General features: G+C 43.1%; 1 protein-coding gene across 8 annotated transcripts in view; it reads right to left on the reverse strand.

The window, feature by feature from the left end:
• The window catches only part of TIAM1 (TIAM Rac1 associated GEF 1), a 400,889-nt gene that overhangs the window by 131,479 nt on the left and 252,296 nt on the right, over window positions 1-17,114 (reverse strand). For 7 of the 8 annotated variants that reach the window (XM_033418176.2, XM_049710489.1, XM_049710491.1 and 4 more), the window contains 2 exons: window positions 15,207-15,384; window positions 4,771-5,747 (listed from right to left, as the gene is read on the reverse strand). In XM_033418176.2, coding sequence (XP_033274067.1) covers window positions 4,771-5,736 — 966 coding nt within the window. In that variant the 5' untranslated portion in view covers window positions 5,737-5,747; window positions 15,207-15,384. Of the gene's footprint in view, window positions 1-4,770; window positions 5,748-15,206; window positions 15,385-17,114 lie in introns of those variants that run through there. The other variant, XM_049710492.1, reaches the window with a different exon arrangement.

The raw sequence follows: 17,114 nt of genomic DNA on the forward strand, positions 1-17,114 counted from the left end.
GGTTGACTTCCTCCCCTGAAAAGTGATGGGAGAGTTGGCAACTCGCAAACAGGCTGAAATGAACCCCCGCAGAGGTGCTCAGGGGCCAGGAGCTCTGTCTTCTGTCAATCCCACTCCATATACCACGGCGGGAAGAGGGTGTCAGAAGCTGGACCAGCACACAAACCTTAGCACCAGTGCCACGTCCCCGCGAGGAGCTCTGGGGGGGGCCGCCCGCTCCCTCCCAAGGTGGCGGCCCCCTGAGACATCCTCAGCACAGCTGTTCACAGTCTTTCATCTCCCAAGTGGATGAATGAAGCCCTCCTCAGGCGTTACGCAGGACAGCTCCAAGCCAAAGCTTCCCTTTCAAGCACAGAACGTGGCTCAAGGACACTCCATCGACTGGCAGTTTCCTCGCTCCCCCTCACCCGCTGATAGTCTTAGCAACACAGGAGAGCTGAACTCTACACAATGAAACCAAACTTTACCATCGTAACTCATAACCGTTATTTACGGAGCATCTAATACATGCAAGATATGGTGCCAGGAGTGTTACATTCATTCCTGTGTGGAACCCTCATTCAGGAGGCACTGAGATCCTTCTAGGTTACATAGGTAACAGGGTTCAAACTCACAAGCTCAGACCTGCTGGACTGCAGAACCTCTTCTTTGCCTGACACCAGGCTGCCCCTTCCTCTGTCCGTTAACCATGGGAACACTGAGAGTAAAGTTCAGGCCAAAATACCAATGAGGCATTCATTGCATCAAGGGGCAATTTTACAGAAGTCAGTACAAATAAACTCTGCTTTCAGTAGTCTGGGTAAATCCTCCCAACAAATGAGTAGCAGACTGACGGACAAGACAAAACTTTTATGCAGGAGGTACAGGACACATACTCAAGTAGACTGAATTGGACAAATATAATTTCTCAGCACTTAGTGTGTGGCAGACACATTTTTGATCATTTTCAAATAAAAAGATGTTGTTCATGGTAGTTCAGATAAAACATATTGTCTCTCAGGCTCAGAGGCCATGACCTTGGTGAAATGCCCGCCAGGAGCTCTTTTCTGGGGAGTAAAACTGCTGACAAGACTATTACAGATTCAACCACATCACCGGGGCAGATGAGGAGGCCTTAATATCTACAATCCAAACTTGCCGGAGAGGGCCCCTGGGTCAGAAACTTTTACCAACACAAAAAAAAGAAAAAAAGAATTCTTTTCAAGGAAGTCTCCACACCCACTGCCTCTTAAAATACACTGCTTGGAACATAGTGGGTTCTCAAGAAATCGTGCTGGATGATCACACCAAACTTAGACTAGGAAGTGTGGGTGGATGGACAGTGTTGTGAATAATTCTGGGGTTTGTTTCAAGTCATTAAAGATCTTCACTCAACACGTAAAGTCGATACAAAAATAAGACTTCCGTTCACTTTATACACTCTGCAAAAGGCTTCCATGCATGGAATCCCACTTGCTTCTCCTAATGGCCCTGTCAGAGGCTGGTGTCACTCACCCCGGTCAGAGAAGGAGCCAGTGATGGAGTGACTTGCCCAAGGTCACCGTTCAGTAAGGAGTGAGCCGGGATCCAAATGTACTTCTTAGGATGCCTAGTCCTGTTGCACTTTGCGTTACATTAAGCTACCACAGTGCTTTACGAGACACCACGCTGAGACGATCTCACTTTCATACATTAACGATTTTAGAAGGCGACGAGCCAAAGAATGGAAATGTCGTACAACGATTACACATGAGAACTTTCAGCGATACCGGCTCTGCCCCTCTTCCGGGGGTGGCCATGACTCAAAGGCTCACAGCCCCATCAGTGGGGAGTGGGGGGAAGCAGAGGTCCAACTGTCCCCCAGTGTTGGAGACCTGGAGCTAGGGAGCCAGAATACCACCTGGCACCCCGTCAAATCTTACACAGAATGGGCGCTAACTTAGCATTGTTCCAGGTAAAAGTGACAGTCCCAGGTGAGGTTCCTTTTAACTGCTGAGGGCCAGGAGACCATTTCTTCCAATCAGGTCTGCAATGCCAATCTGGCAATGTCTTCAGGACAGAGCCTGCAGTGCCTTTCAGGTGACCCTTTAATAGGGCACCTATCTCACCTGCGTCCCAACCTGTCAAGTTGCCAGTGTAGGAAGAGCCCGGCCAGGGTAGGCAGAGGGACCGCAGTGGGGTAATTCAGTCGTTTCTATCATCATAATCTTGCTTCAGAAGAGAAATGGATAAAAATTCAAGGAGTGCATCTAGAGGCAACATTCACACTCACCTTCTCAAACCTCAGAATCAGTCTTTTTAATAATTTTGTTTCTAACACAAAGTTTGATATAAACACAAAACTACCTTGAGTCCTCAACTCATACAACACTAATAATAATGAAAATTACATCAATTTACACATTGTCCCTTATGGGTAGCTTCTGAAGTACCAAGCGCTGGCCTTCACATTCCATTTTCTCAGAAACTTTATTATTATTCCCATTTGACAGATGAAGAAATTAAGGCTTCCAGAGACTTAAAAATTGTGCCCAGGGCTTCCCTGGTGGCGCAGTGGTTGAGAATCTGCCTGCCAATGCAGGGGACACGGGTTCGAGCCCTGGTCTGGGAAGATCCCACATGCCACGGAGCAACTAGGCCCGTGCACCACAACTGCTAAGCCTGCGCGTCTGGAGCCTGTGCTCCGCAACAACAGAGGCCTCGATAGTGAGAGGCCCGCACGCCGTGATGAAGAGTGGCCCCCGCTTGCCACAACTAGAGAAAGCCCTCGCACAGAGACGAAGACCCAACACAGCCATACATAAATTAATTAAAAAAAATTGTGCCGAAAGTTACTCAGGCAAGAAGACGTGGAGCCAGGATACCTGGCTTGGACACCATCAGCAAAACTTGTCCTTCACTGGATGAATGGGGGCTGCGGGGGGAGTGTTATATACATACAGGGGAATATTATTCAGCCTTAAAAAGGAAGGCGCTTCTGACACATGGTACAACGTGTGAACCTTGAGGATATCAACCTAAATGAAATAAGCCTGTCACAAAAAGACAAATACTACATGATTCCACTCTTACAAGGTCTCTAGAGCCAAATTCACTGAGACAGAAAGTAGAACGGTGGTTGCCAGGGGCTGGGGAAAGGGGGAAACAGAGAACTTTTGTTTAATGGGGACAGAATTTCAGTTCTACAAGATGAAAAGAGTTCTGAAGATGAAGGGTACACAACAGTGTGAATGTACTTAATACCCCTCAACCATACACTTAAAAATGCCAAGATGGTAAATGTCATGTGTACTTTTACCACAGTTTAAAATATCTTTTAAAAAAGAAGAGGAAAAGGTCAAACACAGACTCCTTTAACCTATATCAACCCAGAGGAATATATAGTAAATCTCAATTATTCTAATATAGAAATCTACAGTGGTACAAAAAAAAAAAAAGAAAAAACTGTATCCCCAGGCGACTTGTATACGGGGATTTAAAATTCCAAAATAAAATTAGAGACCTGAGATTTTGAATACTTAAAAACAAAACAAAACAAAAAAACTTGCTCTTGGGCAGGAACACAGACAATCTAGTGCCAATTTCCTTTGCCCTCCTCCCCAGGTTCCCCACCATCCCATCTGCCCATTATATCTAGACACCCTTCCCAAGAGAATTGAGCCTCAAAATAACTCTCGAATAACTTTGACTTGCACTGAAGCAAGACCAGAAGGTGAACACCATGCACTGCTGGCCAGGTCAGAGCACACCTGTCGTTTTCCAGCTGACCTCAGTGGTATTCGCTGGACACCCTGGTGGCCAATACACCTTTCAAGGCAAATGGGCCCAATCTGGATTCCGGATCTGAAGCACCACCTTGCAAACTACCAACCCATCCTCAACACAAGCCAGGACTCCCAGAACTCCACTACAGGGAACTGCAGGACCAGAAAAGGACGGAGGCATATGCAGGATTACTTGACACGTTATTATCTCCACGTTAATTACCATTACTAATGAAGGTAACGGGTCTTCCTTTCATAAGTAAGATATGTTTTAAATCTTTGAAAAATGTTTTCACACCCACTCTTTCATGCCCTGGACCCTGAAGCAGGTGAGTCGAGCATCTTTACCCCACTGTTCAGAAGAGCAACTAGAAGTCAGGGTTTGTCCAAGGTCAAAAACTAGCTGGCTGCAGCGTAGAACTGGAACCCACCCATGTTATTCCTTCCGCAACACCTCCCTCCAGAGAGAGGGCTGGCCGGCCTTGCAAGGAACAGGAAATTGAAATGGCTCCTGGTAAGGCAGTCAGCCTGCCAACCTCTGAGAGCAGCTGACAAATGACCAGAGCCCGCCCTGAATCAAAAACACCTCCTCCAACGAGCGGCCGACTAACCTCTTCCCACCTGCGGCGCTGAAGAAATAAGTTCCCGGAGTCCACACCCCACCATCCCCATCTGTCCACGGATAGAACCACGTTAGGAAGGAAGCTCAGAAGGAGTGAGATGCCGTTGAAGAGCTGAGCTGGAGAGGCAGCTTCCCAATGTGAACTTATCAGCTTTATTCCCACTCTCATCACATCCCCGACACACATCTACGCTTACTCCTTAATCCCCACCCCTTCACCACGGAACTGCAAGAGGGGCGAAGCAGAAGAGCGCTGCATCTCCAGAGAAACGGCATCGGCTGCAGCACCCACCAGGCAAACGTGGTAAAAGCCGGCTAAAAGATGGGAATCGTGTAAGAGCAAACTCATGCACTTAAAGTCATGCATCATCTCCAAAATATTGAAACAGATTCCAGTCACTTTACCTGAGTTGTTTTTGCTCTTCTGCCTTGCATGCTGTTGTTATGGCTCATTTGTGGGTTGGTGGCACCTTCAGAAAGACAGTGAGATTTCCTACAGGGAAGTGTGTTATAATTACTGTACGGAAGAGCCTCTTCGGCAGCAGCTGGTGGCATCTTATGGTTCCCAAGATCAGGAATATCAGACACCAAATTCCGACAGTAGCCTGCAAATTTGCCCCTCCGCCCCCCGTCTGCCGTCACCCCGGAGGTTTTCTGGGGAGCATACAAATCCCCCAGTGAATTGGCACGTTGACAGGTACTGAGCTGCCGCGCACTCGCCGGGGCTTCCATCCCCCGAGTCTCCTCGCAATCTTTCTCTTCGGCAGAACCCAAGATCTCTTCGTTGCTTGTTAAATGTTCTTGGCTCAGATCAGAGAGTGAGAATTCCAGGCTGTCCTCCCGCCAGATGTCTGCAGATTTGGAGCGTTTCTTCTTAAAGCTCGCCGTCTCCGTGAAAGTGGGCCCATCGGATGTATAGGGATGCTGCCTCCTGCCTCCCTCCGCCAAGGACGTAGCGTCATCCCCGTAAAGCCGGCTCTCCTCCGAGTCTGGCATGCTCTGCACAGAGGCTGCTGCGAGGACAATGCTGCTGCCTACACTGGGACTGACAGAAGAATCCGTGTAAGACACGGGTCTCAAGCCCATATCCACTCGGTCCACCCAAATGGGGCTCCCGAAGTCCTCCAGGGTGCCTTCTTGGGAGAAGGGCTCCAAGCCATTTTCAGCCAGGGACTGGGGGATACTGGGAGTGCTGCTGGATCGGGTGGTCACTTCGGAGGTCCTGTGGATCACCTTCCCCGAGGAGGCGTGCCTGGTCCGCCGCACCTTGTGCGACAGGCGCAGGGAGCGCGACGTGTGTTTGCGCCCCAGGCTCGCATGCTTTTCTCCATAAAACTCATGCACTACATTTTGACTTTCTGCGTTTCCCATGGCTTTATGGTCTGTAGCAAAGAAAAAAAAAAAAAAAGGAGGGGATCATTGAGTCATCCGATGGGTATAGACAGTTAACAGGAAGAGTTCAGCACACAGGGATGGCTGCCAGCTTGGCAGATAACAGCGCACCTATGTGCACCTGGCAGGTACTTGGACTTTTACGTGGTAGCAGGTGAGAACTAACATCATGTACTGAGATTACACCTGCGGAGATATGAAATAAGAACATAAATAAGATCATTAGAGAATTACACTTGTCTCTGCCCGGAGGGTAGCTGCCCACCCGGCACAGCACAGGGCTGCTTTCATTGAGCTGGCAACCGTTGTCTTCTTCTACTTAAACTCTACAGGTGTATATTTAAAGCTCCATGCCTATCCATAAACTAAAAACTCTGAAAAGTACAAACCAAAGTGTCTGCCAAATGAGTAACTTTCTGTTTGAAATTACACATTTCAAAAAACCAAGCAAAACTCAGAGGTGCATTGGATAACCTCCCTCTCTCCCAATGGTTTTGTTTCATTCTGACTCCATCTACACTTCAAAATCAATCAAAAATGGAAAAGCTCAAGATGTAAGTCCAATCAACTCTTCCTAATAAATCGAACTCAAGAAGGAAAAGGGTTTTTACCTTAATTCCACAGCATTCTGAAAACCCTGATTGGGAGGTTCGGGTAGGGGCTGTGAAGTGGAGAGGGAGAGGGAGATGGGCAAAATGAAATAGGAACCCCACTCTCTGCTTAGCAGCTAAACTAATGGGTTTATTTCTGGGAGCAAATCCAACCTGAGAACATTAATCTGGTACAGAGTGCCCTGCAAACAGAAATTCACATGATGAAATCACTAAATATCATTCAGCCTTTTGGGGCTACCCAGGTTAATTCAACTCCTTCCTTAACATTTTTCCAGTCTCTCTCATTGGTCTGAGGACTGTTACCCAGAGTGGAAAATAGAAAAATCCTCAAAGTTCAACATGTGTGACTCTCTTTAGCCTTATTCTCCTTGCTCAGCAATGAGGTTTCTCTAGACTAGTTAAGTGGTACACACTTAAGATACACACATGAAAATGGCCAGAAAGGAAAGAAGAAAAATAGAGTAGCTGGGCACATCCCTGAGCTGATTCTTCCAATCATCTACATAGTCGTTCATTCAGAAAATATATACTGAGCACCTACCACATTCTAGAAGCCAGAGATACAGCAGACAACAAAAGACACACATTCCCCACGCTCATAAAACTTACATTCTAGCCAGGGAAGGGATACAATAAACAAAAAAATGAAAGGTACCAGAGGAAAACAGGAACAAATTTATTGTAACCATTACAGTCTGAAACACCCTGAAACATAATATACATTCACATTGATCCAGAACCACTCTATAATCCCACTGTTCAGTCTCAAAGGTGGCTTAAACTCCTATAAGCACATCTTCACTGAAATGAAATTTGTGGCAACAGGAAGGGAAAAACCTCCTCCATTGAATCTTCCAATGAGTTCAGAGGTAATTCATACAGACACCAGATGTGAAGCTATTCCCATACTGGAATATTCCCTACCAGGTCACACATCGTATGATTCTGAGAGCGAAGTTTCCAAGAAAGAGAATCTTCCTTTTACTAGTAGCAAGCATACTTCAAAGCAATAAGTTCACGCCTCCCTGGCTGACGTCTTTAAGAAGCCAAGAAAAAACACAGAAACTCAACTTGGTGTAGGGAAAATGAAAAGATGCACTGTCCATGCATAACCTGTGTTATCTACATTCCTAAGAATATCATGTACTACATTTTTGCAAGTAAAATAAATAAGCATCTAAAGTAATGCTAAAGGCCATGACCAATTTCTCAGGGTTCTTGATTTTTTTTTTAAGCGTACATTAAGATACCTGGATGTGTCTATGTATATATATGTTTTGCCAATAAGTAATTAAAAGCTTAGAACAGGCGTTAGCCACAGTCCCATTTTAAGAATCACACAGATTTAAAGTTAAAAGAAGGAAAGAATGATGGTGACAGAAACTGAGGTACAGAAAGGCAAAACTGTCACCTCAAATGTGCTAGGAGGTACCCTCCTCTACTGTACACATCAAAAGTTTGCAAATATAAATTCACAGGCATATTCTCAACAACAAATTTCTGGTTAGGCTTGTTTCTGCCAACAGAAAACTAATCAACTTAAAAGCCTCAGGAGAGGTTTCCTAAAGGAAATGGCCCCAACCTTCAAGAATTACAGCACTCCCTGCATTGCTCTGACGGGTCTGTTATATTAATAGCATTTTTAGTAGCAAGATTCTTTTCAGCCAGCCAAGGTAGGAAAGAAGCCATTTTTATCTTTAGAACTAGAGTTTAGAGATGAATGCCAAATCTCTTAAATCCTACCGAGAAGAAATTCTCAGGGGATGATCTAAGCAGAGTCAGCAGGAAGTCTGAAGCAACTCAACTTAGCAGAAAAATGTTTCTAGGGACTGCTGAAACACCCCTTCATTTAAAAGCTTTTCCTGAAAGGTCAGTGAGAACCACGAAGGCCCACGTGGGGGACCCTGAAATAACATAAGCATGAAAAATTAAAATTGCTTACTGCATACAACAAACACAATCTCCTCTTTCAGGGACAACCCCCATCCCACGGGCAACCCCCAGAACATGGGTGAATTGAAAATCCTAACCTTTTCACACACAAATGTAAAATGCCAGCTACTTTCAGCATCTTCATTTCTTCCTGCTCTCTCCTACTTAACCCTTATCATTTATTTTTATTACATACAAAAAACTTGGTTTATATTTTACAGTTGCACAGGTTTTGTTTGTTCCTGTGAGTCTGGAAGCAACTCTGGGCAGAAAGCGGCTTTCACTTTTTCTGTAGCCTTTAGAGAGACTACAAGTGTTCTATGTGTGATGAGTCAATAAATGTTCATGCATTTTAGTAACAAAAGCAAAAAGTAGTGATCAGCACTTTACCAACATAATCATCACACAGTCACTAGGTAAGAGGGGAAGGATTAAGGGGGAGGAGAACAGGTTGAAATGCAAAAACTGGGCTAGAAACAGAAAAGCAGAGCCTCAGAATGAAGGTGCTCGACTGCAAGCTGGAAAATGTTACCATTTTTTAACTCATTACACTCGTTACTGATTTCCTTATGTAGAATGTTAGTGGCCCCAAATAGCTTGCACTCTCTGGGGGTAGTTAGTGGGAGGGATATTAAGCAGGAAGTAGTGCGCAAGACTGTAACATAGGAACAGTTCTCCGAATTCAAACCTCAAGTCTTACACTTTCTTTCCAATGGTCTAAGATCTGGCTTCCTGGCCTGCCCCAGGGCCTTTGCTCATGCTCCATCCTCTGCCTGCAACCCTCCAGTTTTCACGAATCTACATCTGGCTCACTCTTTCCAGTTTGTTCCGATCTTGACTCAAATATCACCTTCTCAGAAAGGCCCTTCCTGGCGTCCCTATCAAAAGGACAACCCTCAGAACTCAACATTTCTTATCCCTGTTCTTTGATTTTTTTCCCCCTCCTTAGCATTTATCATAATTGTAACATAAAATGTGTTTCACTTACTTACCTTTTTTTTTTTTGGAGTATATTTGCTTTACAATGTTGTGTTAGTTTCTGCTGTAGAACAAAGTGAATCAGCTGTATGTTATATATATATCCCCTCTTGAGCCTCCCTCCCACCCACCCCCATCCCACCCCTCCAGGTCATCAAAGAGCACCAAGCTGAGCTCCCTGTGCTATACAGCAGCTTCCCACTAGCTATCTATTTTACACATGGTAGTGTATATATGTCAATGCTACTCTCTCAGTTTGTCAAACCCTCCCCTTCCCCCTCTGTGTCCACAGGTCCATTCTCTTCATCTGCGTGTGGTACATATATACAATGGAACATTACTCAGCCATAAAAAGGAATGAAATTGGGTGACTTGCAGTGATGTGGATGAACCTAGAGTCTGCCATACAGAGTGACGTAAGTCAGAAAGAGAAAAACAAATATCATATATTAACACATATATATAGAATCTAGAAAAATGATACTGATGAACCTATTTGCAGGGCAGGAAAAGAGATACTTATCTTTTTTATTCTCTATCCTTCCCCACTAGAAACTAAGCCTCAGGGGTAGGACTGAAAGTTTGCTTGACTTGTTTATTGCTGTATCTGCAGTACCTAGAACACTGCCTGAAAGACAGTAGGTGCTCAGTGGAAAAATACTGCATGAATGAATGAATGAATGAATGACAAAATAAACTTTAATCTAGAATGTAAAAATTCAAACTCATGCAACTACAACAGAAAACAGATGAGAATGTTAGCACAATGTGAACTAGGGAAAACACACATTGGCCTTAAATATGCCAGCTCTTCTATATCAGAGTGCCTAGACAACACACCAGTTTCCAGGCTGTATGCTGTTCTCTGGGTCCCTTCCACCTGCAGACCGGTGCAGGTCCCTCACTCCAGGCCACTGGGTTTGGGATCACCCTGATCTGTGAACTGAGTTGAGGGCTTCAGCTTGCCCTGCTTCACTGTACTCCCCAAACTTCAATTACCTGGGCAGCAAATTAAGGCCTTGCTCCTGTCTCATTTCACTTAATTCCCACATTCTTCCTCTTTTTGCAGCTATTCCCTCAGAAGTTTAGGAAAGGGGTTTGGAATCGAGAGGATACATCTCCTCGTTGTCAGGGTAGACAGTGCAGAACTGCTCAGCCTGAGATGATCCAGAGAAAATGGGGGCAAAGGAGACATAGTGACATGATGGGAAGGGGTCATCTGAAAGTAGATATCAGAAAATCAAGAGATTCTCAGGGCCAGAGACCAAGGACACTAGAGGGAGTGTGACTTTCCCATTCTTCCCAACACCATGATCTTTCTCTTTAAGTGAGGAGTTAAATTTTTCAAGTACTCATAGAAACTTCCTTTAAATCCCATCAAATTAAATACTACTATATAGCCGATTATGTTAGTTGTGTACCTAGACCAACTTTGTTGGACTTACAAACAAACTGGACTTACGAATGCGCTCTCAGAATGGAACTCGTTCGTATGTAAGGGGCTTACTGTACTCATTGAAATAGTTAAAAGGTATCTTAAGGAACTTTATCAATAAGTACAGGCAGCACTATATACAATAGCCAAGACACAGAAGCAGCCTAAATGTCCATTCACAGGTGAATGGATAAAGAAGATGTATCTTTATCTATCTATCTATCTATACACACAAACACACATACACAATATGGAATATTACTCAGCCATAAAAAAGAATGAAATAATGCCACTTGCAGCAACATGAATGGACCTAGAGATTATCATACTAAGTGAAGTAAATCAGACAGAGAAAGACAAATATCATACGATATCACTTAGGAATCTGAAAAAAAAAGACACAAATGAACTTATTTACAAAATAGAAATAGACCCACAGACATAGAAAACAAACTTACAGTTACCAAAAGGGAAAGGGGGGAGGGATAAATTACGAGTTTGGGATTAACATATATACGCTACTATATATAAAATAGGTAACCAACAAGGACCAACTGTAAAGCACAAGGAACTATATACTCAGTATTTTGGAATAACCTATAACAGAAAAGAATGTGAAAAAGAATAGATATATATATGTATGTATAACTGAATCACTGTGCTGTACACTCAAAACTAACACAACATTGTAAATCAACTATACTTCAATTTAAAAAAAAAAAAAGGTACAGTCATTAGAATGGTTTATACATACATCTAGTAGGTGGTCCTTTCTCAGGGACAGCTTTTATAAATTTATTAGCCTACTAAGCCTTATGTGATAAAATAATATAGAACTATTCACACACACTGGAAAAAATGTCACATTCCTGGCTTTGGTAGTTTACTGCAATTATGTACGATGCAACCATTAGGGGAAACTAGGTTAAGGGTATACTTATTGTGTACAATTTCTATAATTATTTCAAAATAAAAAGTTAAAGCCTTAACTAACTGGAATATTCTGGTTAAATGAAATTTTTGTTTAAAAGTGAGGATTCTTCAACATGAAATGTTTTTGAATCCTCTTTTTCAACAAGTTAGGCAATAAAAAATAAGCATGTATTGAGCATTATCTAGTATAATACTATCAAGAAATACAAAGTAAACCAAAACAATGGTCTATAGTGAGACTAAATAGAGAAGTAGAGTTGATTAACTAGGGATTGGGCTTCTGTCTCTAACACAGTATGAACAAAACTGAAATGCTAATGTTGGTACCAGCTAAGATGAAGTTAAGACACCACAGCTGATCTTTCTCCCAATGATAAATACTAAAAACTCTGGACCAAAGGAAAAACCAACCACCCGAGGAATTCCAAAGAGTAAGCAAAAGCAGATGGATTGGGGGTGGGAGTCAAAACCTGAAGAAGCCACTCTAACAAGAGTGAGTTTCCCATTTTTGTTTTTATTACTTTACTCTTCCAACCTTGCATGGAGGGTAAGCACACAGTCCAGCTGTGGCACAGGCAGCAAAAACTCCCGAGACATACCCTGTCATTCTAGCCAAAGAAACTAAGAATAATGATCCCTGCAAGTCAAAGAGTGAGCGGGATCTCAGAGGAAAAAAGAGCTGGAGGAAACAAATCATCTAATGCTATGTACATCTACACAAGTCCCAGGCTCACCCCTCAAGTGCACATACCTGGGACTGACCCAAAGCAAGACAGCAAAGGCTTTGAGAACTGAATTATGATATAAACCACAGCCCACCTCCCAGTCTAGCTCCCAAGTGGCACCTGTGTGGAATAAACCTACAGCCTCAGAGCAAAGGCTTTGAAAACTGAACTGACATGAGAGTCACCACCCACAGGAGGTCAGACAGAACTTGCCATCTGAACCTAGCCAGGTTGATTACCCGCTAAAAAAGCAAAAAAGAAAATTCAACGTTCTCTAGATGATTTTCACAGGACCTAGATTCTCCCAACATAATACTCAAAATGTCCACAATGCATTCCAAAGAACCAGGAAAATCTAACCAGTTCTCAGGGGAAAGGACAGTCAATAGATGCCAACCCCAAGGTGACCCAGAGGTTGGAATTATCAAACTTTTAAAGCAACTTGTATAACTGTGTTCTCTGAGTAAAGGTAAACACTCTTGAAATAAATGAAAATTTTAATTGCTTGCAACATCTATGCAAGATCACCGTGAACATCAATTATTATACATGAGTGGAGAAGTACAACACAAATTAAAAAGAAAGGAAAAACCTGTATGATCCAAGCTATAACATAAGCTGAATTTTTCAATCATGCCAATGTGAGGTTTTCTTAGTACTGCATGAGAAAACATTCCAGTTAATAGAAAGCCACCCATGGTCAAAGTCTCTGGGCAGAGAGAACAAAGAAAAATACTCTACTAGTTTTAGTCAGAGGGAAAAAAGAGGGAGAGAAAGAAGAAGACACAAGGGAAACGAGAAATAACCTCATCACCTTGAGATCTAAGGAGGTTATAATAATATTTTTATGGTTTAGGATGTCTAATTCCCTAGATGAGACCAGAAGTTCAAGCAGTACTCCAAACAGATGACAGAATGCCCCACCCTTTAGCTGAAGAACAGGAATGTTCCACATGATCAAAGCCCAGCCTTGTGGGTCAGCCTGCCAGGGCTTGCCCTGTTCAGGAGTAGATCATCAAAAAGATAATTCTACTATTAGGGTCAAACATCTCTGGAGCAAAACTCTTCTTATTCTCAGCAAGTCAAAACTTACATTTGAGATGCACATCCAAGATATTGGCTTTGAGGAGATTAAAAATTTAAGAATGTTAACAATATTTTACTTTCTCTCTCTCCCTCTCCCCGCCACCACACACACAGGAAGACGGAGGGAAAGGGAGAGGAAAAAAGAGAAAGAGAGAGAGAGAGAGAGTGAGAGAGAGAGAGAAGGAATATACAGACGTATAAAATATTTTTAAGTTACTATCCTCGATAGAGTGATTATGGGCAATTTTAATTTTCAAAATTATACTTTGTTTATTGTATTTTCCAAAGTTACACTAAACCTGCAATTCATTTTAAGGAAAGAAAATAAATAAATAAATGCTTTAAGTTCCTAGTTTCTTGGATAATTGAAGAGAGTAAGGATGGGGGTACCACACTGACAGCTACAATTAAACAGCACCAAACCCAAACTTAAAACAGATGGCTCCAGAAAATTACCTAAGATAAAGAAAATACTATGGAGCTAGAATTTAATCACTCTTTCTCTATGTTCCAATGGCACTTTGCTCGACCTCCTCACATCGTGTCTGTGGCATGGTTATTTGTACACTGACACACTTGTCTGGCTTTGTATGTAGACCCCTCGCATTTTATTATAATCTCCCGGTGGCAGGGACCATGCCTTACTTGTTATTACACTGGCCATTTAAATAAATTAAAGTTTCCGTACAGCTCTTCTCAATGGAAATGCTCATCACTCAGATTGCCTATAATAAGGGTATTCCAAAAATATAAAATATTAGAGCCCATTAGTGGGCGCAAGATGACCCAACTTATATTCAAGTCAAAAGTTAACTATTAAAGCAAGGTTTCTCTTGCTGATAAGGGCACTGTGAAATCCAAGCATAAGGCATCTAATGATGTATATAAATTATGATTATTATTAATAAAATTTTTGACCCCTCCCGAGGTATTTAAAAACTTATTAAAATAAACGTAATGATTACCCTTCTATGACTTGAAAACAGACCTCCAAAACTGCAAAAGAAAGGATGAAATGTATTTATTTCAAAGTTAAATTTGAAGCAAAAATCACAGGACAACAGATTGCAAATTTAAAATTAGATTCTAGTGGGAGGGCTTGGTTTCAAGCCTGTTTTTTTCCTACTGGAGGCTGAGCCTGAAGACAGGATAGGGGGGTTGGGGGAAAAGAGCTAAGATTAAACTGAGACAAAGTTCTGAAAGTTTTTGCTAAATCTTTACAAACCCATGAAAAGCGTTTTGCCAAGTCACACACAAATACCCCTAACACAGGAGACTAAACAGGAAAGTTTTGCAACAAATAAAAGATGATCTTTGATTTAGAAAGATTATTATTTTGACTGTATTTATTTTGCTTTTTAAAAGATTATCCAAACTAGAAACAAACTATATCATTGTTTTGAAGTAGGATTTTGAAGCTGGGATTGCCTTTTTCAAACACAATCCCATCTAAAGATGGCAAAGCTCGGGAATAAATGTAGAAGACCCTGAGGGCAATTCACAGGGGGAAAAAGGTACCTGCTTTTGCTTTTTTCTTTTTTTTTTAGTTTTAATGCTAATACTTTGGACTTGTTAGATGGGTGTAACCTTAATCCAAAAGAAGTGACTCCAAATTCTTTCTTCCACAAGCTACATACAACACAGCAATGGCAATTCTGCTAAAATGTATCTGTCTCACCACCTCTGAGGCATCACCATTAATTCATGGGGATATACACAGGCTCAAATACACATACACACACTTACCTTACAAGGCAACAGTGGTTCCCAGCCCAACTTGCCCCAAGAGCACTGTGGCATTTAGATATTGAGATTGGAAATGATGTCAGGATGAACAATGACTGGGGCTGGGAAACGTATTAGCACTGGCCCCTCGGGGTGGCCATCACAGTCTCATCTGAGTCTATGAGAATGTCCCCAAAACCTGGAGAGGACAGAAAAAGAGAAAGCAAATGGTTAGCCAGAACACAGGAGATAGGAATTTTCCATCGAGCCCATTTACGTCAAGTCTCCAACATCCATTTTGTGTGAAATACCACACAAATACCAAATTGAACAATGCCACATTTAGCTACAGGTATAAAATAACAGACATAATCAGATAAATCAATAAACACAAGCATATTTACAGTCACGGTAATAAAGAGCCTGACAAACTCAGTTATTTTATCATTTTCACCTAACTCTAAAGATGAAGGTATCGCATAACAGAAACAGGTTACTGGGAAATGGTGTCCATGGTTCCCTCTTAAAGTTTAAAAAGTCACAACAGAGATGAATGAAAGGAAACAAGGGCATCTCAGTTATTCTCAAAGTAGAGCTATATTTACCAGAGAAGTTGAAGAAAATGCTAAAAGACAGTTAAACAAAAGACCAAATTCAGTACATAGACCTTCTCATCATATACATATTTTCAAAATAAGTTCCACAAACAAGCAGTATTAATGGTCTTTTTTTTCTAAAGCCTGCCTTCTGAGGTGAGACTGCAGATACTAAAGAAAGGAGAAAGCCCCGAGGGCTTCCTTGGGGTGGCTGCCCTCATTCCTCTCCTACGACCATTCCTCTGTGGGGCTGCCCACAGGCGGCACCTATTGCTGGTGGCTTCATCAAGGTGGGAACCCGAGGACTTTCCTGGTGACGCAGAGGTTAAGAATCCGACTGCTGGGCTTCCCTGGTGGCGCAGTGGTTGAGAGTCCGCCTGCCGATGCAGGGGACGTGGGTTCGTGCCCCGGTCTGGGAAGATCCCACATGCCGCGGAGTGGCTGGGCCCGTGAGCCATGGCCGCTGAGCCTGCGCGTCCGGAGCCTGTGCTCCGCAACGGGAGAGGCCACAACAGTGAGAGGCCCAAGTACCGCAAAAAAAAAAAAAAGAATCCGCCTGCTAATGCGGGGGACACGGGTTCGAGCCCTGGTCCGGGAACATCCCACATGCCGCGGAGCAACTAATAAGCCCGTGCGCCACAATTACTGAGCCTGCACTCTAGAGCCCGCGAGCCACAACTACTGAACCCACGTGCCACAACTACTGAAGCCCGTGAGCCTAGAGCCCGTGCTCCGCAACAAGAGGAGCCACCGCAATTGCAACAAAGAGCAGCCCCCGCTCGCCGCAACTAGAGAGAGCCCACGGTCAGCAAGGAAGACCCAACGCAGCCAAAAATAAATAAAGAAATAAAGGTGGGAACCCAAGATGACAAACAGCTTGCACAGGACCACGGAGAAAACTGCCTCCTGGTGTAGAAGGCTGCCACACCAAGACAGTAAATAAATAAATATATACATCCATAGAGAACAGCACAATAAGTGAAGTTACAGTTCTCTCTATCTTGGAAAACGTGCTATTTCGCCGTAAACTTGGTGACTCACGCTTGCCAGGAGAGGAGCAGAGCTCTCAGCAATACCCCATTATTACCCTACAATACATGTCCTTCCCATAATTCTCCCACTGCTGTCCTGTTCCCTCTCTTTCCCAGGCATCCTCCTTAAGCTGATCTCTGCAAAGTTTTAAATTTTCAAAGCGGTTCCTGAATTGCTTAGGAACTGGCAGAAATTAATAAGCAACAGCCCATTTATATTGAAATGGACTCATTACAGTACCAGCTGCCAATAATTTGCAAGGCTGGTTTCTTGCTGGCAAACCGGGCCTTGCAGGCGGCTG

The sequence above is a fragment of the Orcinus orca genome, chromosome 5 (assembly GCF_937001465.1).
Source record: "Orcinus orca chromosome 5, mOrcOrc1.1, whole genome shotgun sequence".
Taxonomy (NCBI): Eukaryota; Metazoa; Chordata; class Mammalia; order Artiodactyla; family Delphinidae; genus Orcinus; species Orcinus orca.